This window comes from Mastomys coucha, unplaced genomic scaffold (assembly GCF_008632895.1).
Source record: "Mastomys coucha isolate ucsf_1 unplaced genomic scaffold, UCSF_Mcou_1 pScaffold6, whole genome shotgun sequence".
Taxonomy (NCBI): domain Eukaryota; kingdom Metazoa; phylum Chordata; class Mammalia; order Rodentia; family Muridae; genus Mastomys; species Mastomys coucha.
Window position 1 is genome coordinate 70,005,191 of NW_022196912.1, and position 6,000 is coordinate 70,011,190.

The 6,000-nt window shown below is 37.1% G+C and overlaps 1 protein-coding gene across 3 annotated transcripts in view; it reads left to right on the forward strand.

Moving 5' to 3' along the window:
* Positions 1-6,000, forward strand: part of Srp54 (signal recognition particle 54) — a 32,324-nt gene that overhangs the window by 13,696 nt on the left and 12,628 nt on the right. For all 3 annotated transcript variants that reach the window (XM_031357653.1, XM_031357655.1, XM_031357654.1), the window contains 4 exons: positions 944-1,010; positions 1,091-1,148; positions 3,926-4,076; positions 5,740-5,888. In XM_031357653.1, the coding sequence (XP_031213513.1) occupies positions 944-1,010; positions 1,091-1,148; positions 3,926-4,076; positions 5,740-5,888 (425 nt within the window). The remainder of the gene's footprint in view (positions 1-943; positions 1,011-1,090; positions 1,149-3,925; positions 4,077-5,739; positions 5,889-6,000) is intronic.

Consider the following 6,000-nt stretch of genomic DNA (forward strand, 5'->3'; position numbering starts at 1 on the left):
TGCTTTTGTAATATTGTTATAGGAAAAAATGTAGAATCCTATAGTTTCCTATCTATACCAGGTGTTGTGATGCGTGACTGTAGTTCGAGCCACTTGTGGAGGTAGGGAGATTAGGAATTGAAGGAATCCTCAGCTCCGTGGTGAGTTTGCAGTCAGCCTTAACTGTAGGAGACCATCTCCAAAAAAACCAAACCAAACAAAAAACAATAAAAAGCAATGTTAATTCTGGTTTCTTATTAAACAGAAAAAGCAATTTCTGTCCTTAAAGAGTAAGTATGGCCAGATATAGTGGAGGAGAGACTGATGGGCCTATATGTGTTGAGGCCAGCCTGTGCTGTACTTACTTAAAGCTCAGGCAGGGCTACATGGGGAACAGAGGGCAGGGTGTGTGCGAGGTAGGGCTCTTGTGTACACAATGATTTTTTTTTTTAATTGAAGAAACATGTGAAAATTTACTTTGTTTCAACATAAAATTCTCCTTTGAGTGTCCCACTGTATGTGATATGGCCTTTTATCTTACATATTCTTATTGATTCTTTTATTCATTTTATTGTACTTTTTTTCTAGAATTGGGTTCCCCAACTTAGTTGCTAGATTTTTTTTTCTTTCTCCCACAAACAGGCTTTAGCCATGTTAAGGGCATGATTAAGGCATGTTTAAGGGCAGGAGTAATTATTATTTTTAAAGGATAGTATTTATTATTTTAGCCTAAACATTACAAGTTAACATTTTTAACAGTAATTATTGTTGCATTTTCATCTTAAAGTCATTGAATGACAATTTAAACTCTTAAGAGATTTTGTTGTGCCTCTATTTTATATTACATTCAAGAGAATTATGAAGTTTTACTTTACTCCTTAGATAATCAGATTAAACAATGAGGTTGTATGTAAAATGATTTATTATGTTTTCTGATACTTTATTTTGAATCTTCCTTTCCCAGTTAGCATATTATTACCAGAGGAAAGGTTGGAAGACCTGTTTGATATGTGCAGATACATTCAGAGCAGGTAGTGTGTTGAAATTTAAAATCTGTTTTCTGTAATTTCTGTTGTCGTGTTTGAGGCTTCATTACCTCTTCCTCTTTTAGGAGCCTTTGACCAGCTAAAACAGAATGCCACCAAAGCAAGAATTCCGTTCTATGGAAGGTAGGCTACTGTTCACTTTGGTTTTGTGGGACTCAGTCTCAGTTTTAGTCTAATCTGTCCTGGAAAACTTTAGCAGTCCATGCTGGCCTCTGGCTTGTGATTGTTTTGTCTCAGTCTGAGTGCTGGGATGACAAGATGTGTGGCACCATACACAAAGTCCTTTTTTTGTTTTAAGACATTGGAAGCATACCTCATTAATAGATGCCAGGGAATATAAAGTATGTAGTACAAAAAAAATTAAAAATGAAAGTAAGGGCCTGACAACCTGAGTTTGACCATAGAAACATGGTAGAAGGAGAGAATCAACTTCAGAGGGTTACTCTTTACCTCCACAGGTATACTGTGGCACATCATTGTGTGGGTATGCCTACTTGTGTGTGCATATGTACACATACACACACACACATACATACACACAGCCCTACGAGTAAGTGTATCTTTAAAACACTACAAATGAAGCACAAATTAGCATATCTAGTTAGCACTTTTAGTGCTGTTTTATTATCATCTACTGTACATATGTTTATAGGAAGATAGGTTACTTTAGATTAAAATTATTATTTGACAGGTGTCTTAATTAGTGTTACTATTGCTACAGCAAAACACCATGACCAGAAGCAACTTTGGGAGGAAAGGTTTACCTGGCTTACCCTTCCACACTATCGTTCATCAGTAATGGAAATTGGGACAGGACCTCCACAAGACAAGAACCTGGAGGCAGAAGCTTATATGGAAGCCATGCTGATGATTGAGATGCTGATTATTGGCTTCCTCCACATGGTTCTTGTGAAAGTGTTTTCTTAATTGAGGTTTCTTACTGTTAGATAACTCTAGCTTCTGTCAAGCTGACATAAAACTAGCCAGCACAGCTTTGTACCTAGAGTCCTACTAATGATTATATGGATTGTATACATTTGTCAAAAGTCATCAAAGGAGACTGGGCATGTAGCTTAAAGATAGAGTACTTGCCTAGGATATACAAGTCCCTGAGTTTAATGCCTAGTTCCACTAAAGCAAAGCAAAAGACAAAACAACCTTCTCCCTTCAAAAGAACATTCATTAAAATGAATACACTGGAAGGCTGGAGAGATGGCTCAGCAGTTAAGAGCACTGACTGCTCTTCCAGAGGTCCTGAGTTCAATTCCCAGCAACCACATGGTGGCTCACAACCATCTGTAATGGGATCCGATGCCCTCTTGTGTGTCTGAAGACAGCTACAGTGTACTCACATAAAATAAATAAAATAATTATTTTTTAAAAGTGAATATAGTGGGGACTAGTGAGCAGGCTCATCAGGTAAAGTCATTTGTCACCAACACTGGCAACTTGAGTTTAATTTCTAAGACCTTAATGGAGGAAAGAGAACCTACTGCTTCAAGTTGCCCTGTGACTTCTCAGGTGCACCATGGTTTATTCATGCTTATAAGCATACACCTGTAGAAGATCAAGTAAATAAGGAGATGCATACAATAAAAAGAAGAATGAATGCAGTGGTACACTTTGTTGTATTGTTTATTATAACAATCTCCCCTTTAAACTATCCTTTAAAATTCTCCCTTAAAAATAATTACTGCAGGGGCTGGAGAGATGGCTCAGTGGTTAAGAGTGCTGACTGCTCTTCTGAAGGTCATGAGTTCAAATCCCAGCAACCACATGATAGCTCACAACCATCCATAATGAGATCTGATGCCCTCTTCTGGAGTGTCTGAAGACAGTGACAGTGTACTTACATATAATAAATAAATCTTTAAAAAAAAAATAATTACTGCAGTCTTTTCTGAAGCCTACTATCTGTATATATGTAGTCATTGCAACTTTCTAGGAAGATCTTTGATCCTGTTTCCTTATAAATTTACAAATTTTAGTTATATAGCTATAATATCAGTACTTAAGATGCTGAAGTGAAGATTATCCTAAATTCAAGACTACCCAGAACTATACATAGCTAGTACCAGCTTAGCCAGGGCTACATAGTAAGACATTATCTCAAAAAATAATTCATTGGTTGATTGATAATTAATACATAGTAATAGTAATAACTGTCATTTTAATTTACTTATTCTCTCTGTATGGGTGTTTTACCTGCATATATGTCTACCACGTGTGTGTCTGCCTAGTGCTATTGGAAGGAGGAGGAGGAATTTGTATCCCTTAGAACTGGAATTAACATGGTTATGAGTGCAGCTTTGTGGGTGCTGGAAACTAAACCTAGGTCCTCTGGAAGAGCACCCAGTGTTCCTAAGTTTTCCTCCATCTCTCCAGGCCCTACCCCGGTTTTGTTTGGGGGGAGGGTTTGTTTTTTTTAAGGAAAATATTTGTTTTGGTTCATGTCTGTTTTAATACTAACATTCCAGAAAAAATATAACTGTCCATCAGTACACATAGTAAATATGATATCATCTGGTGGGATGCTGTGTAATCTAAAAATACTGTTTCACAGAAGCATTTCATAACTTCATAAAATTATAACAAAAGGTTATTAAATGGAAAAGCAGTTATAATACACTTTGTAACATGGCTTCATTTATTAAAGAAGGTATTAAACCTGCAGTAGTTATGCAGGTGAGTAGGAAAAGTTTAGTGGTATCTCATGATGCCAAAGAAAAGGGCTTCTATATTTATTACTAATTAGTAATTTCTTCTAAATTGAAAATATAATATTTTCATTTTTTCAGAATAGATTAAAAGTAAATAAATAAATAATAAATAAATAAGTAAATAATATTTGAATGTTTTCCCATCATGGTGTTGTTAAATCATGCGTTCATCTTAAATAGCTATACTGAAATGGATCCTGTCATCATTGCTTCTGAAGGAGTGGAGAAATTCAAAAATGAAAATTTTGAAATTATTATTGTTGATACAAGTGGTCGTCACAAACAAGAAGACTCTTTGTTTGAAGAAATGCTTCAAGTTTCTAATGCTATAGTAAGTAGCTTTCCGTGGGACACCATTTTAAGAACTTCAGTTTAACTATGAAACCTGATTTAAGCTTATGAATATACATTACTCCTTACCTGTAAGATAGTTATTATCCCTGAGTGGTAAAGGACTTATTGTCATCAGCACAGAAAAAATAATAATGAAAAATTAAGAATTTACCTTAACTATTTGTTGTTTTTTTAATTACTTAAATTCAATAGAAACAATAATTTTAAAGATTTTTCAAAATGAAACATATTGTCATTTAGTGTTTCCTTTAAAGCTCTTAAAAGATGCAGCTAGGTGTAGTGGCACATGCCTTTTATCATAGTACCTGGGAAACACTGAATTCAGAGCCAACCTGTTCTATGTTATCTTACCTTCTAGGCCAGCCAAGGCTGCATAGTGAGACCTGTGTGTTGTTCATTGTTCTGTTGCTGTGAAAGAGACACCATGACCAAGGCAACTCTTATAAAAGAAAACATTTAGTAGGTCTTGCTTACAGTTTGAGAGGTTTAGTCCATTATCATCATGGTGGCACACAGTCAGACATGGTGCTGGAGAAGTAGCTAAGAGTCCTACATCCAGATCTGTCGGTAGCAGAAGAGAGAGCCACTGGGCCTAGCTTGGCTTTTGAAACCTCAGAGTCCACTCCCAATGACACACTTCTTGCAGAAAGGCTACACCTACTTCAAAATGGCCACAACTTCTAATCCTTCTCAAGTAGCACCATTTCCTGATGACTAGGCATTCAAATATAGGAGGCTATGGGGACCAATTTGGGAGGGGGGGGTGTTGGTTTTTCAAGACAGGGTTTCTCTGTGTAGCCCTGGCTGTCCTGGAACTCACTCTGTAGACCAGGCTGGCCTCGAACTCAGAAATCCGCCTGCCTCTGCCTCCCAAGTGCTGGGATTAAAGGCGTGCGCCACCACTGCTCGGCTAGAGATTTATTTATTTATGTATGTGAGTGCACCATTGCTCTCTTCAGACTCTCCAGAAGAGGGCATCAGGTCTCATTATAGATGGTTGTGAGCCACCATGTGGTTGCTGGGAATTGAACTCAGGACCTCTGGAAGAGCAGTCAGTGCTCTTAGCCACTGAGCCATCTCTCCAGCCCATGGGACCATTTTTATTAAAACCACTTCACCTCTTCCCTACAAAACAAAAATAAAATTATAATGGAAATAATGTAGCAATAAGAAGCAGCTTAACACCTGTTGTATACTTTATTCTTTGGTTGGTGATTTGTACTAATTAGTGTCTTTAGTGCTACTTTTACTTGACAAATGTGAATGGATTTTTTTTTTTTTTTCTTTAGAGACAGGGTTCCTCTTTGTAGCTTTGGTTATTTGAGAAGTGATTCTCTTTAGAGTATGCTGGCCTCTGCCTCCAACTCAAATCTGTCCGTCTCTGTCTCCTAAATGCTAGGATTAAAGGTACAACCTGTCTTCTTCATTTAGGTCTGAGCTCAAAATAATTTCCAAAGAGGTTATCATAGTTTCTTCTCTGTATCAGAAACACAAAGTTTTCCCTATTTATCTCTTTGTCAAGACCTATATGCCACTTAATATGGTGCTCCCTTGCTGATTCAATATTGATTGTATACATGCTCATGGTGACCTTTTTGTAATACCAGTAAAAACATGGTTTTTTTATTTATTCTTTCTAGCAACCCGATAACATTGTTTATGTGATGGATGCATCCATTGGGCAGGCCTGTGAGGCCCAGGCGAAAGCCTTTAAAGATAAAGTAGATGTAGCTTCAGTAATAGTGACAAAACTTGACGGGCATGCAAAAGGAGGTGGTGCTCTCAGTGCGTGAGTATCAGTTGACATTTCAGTGTTATGGCTGTTACTAATCCTTTAGCCCTGTATATCATTTGTTTTATACCTTGGGATCATATGAGTGTGTGTGTGTGTGTGTGTGTGT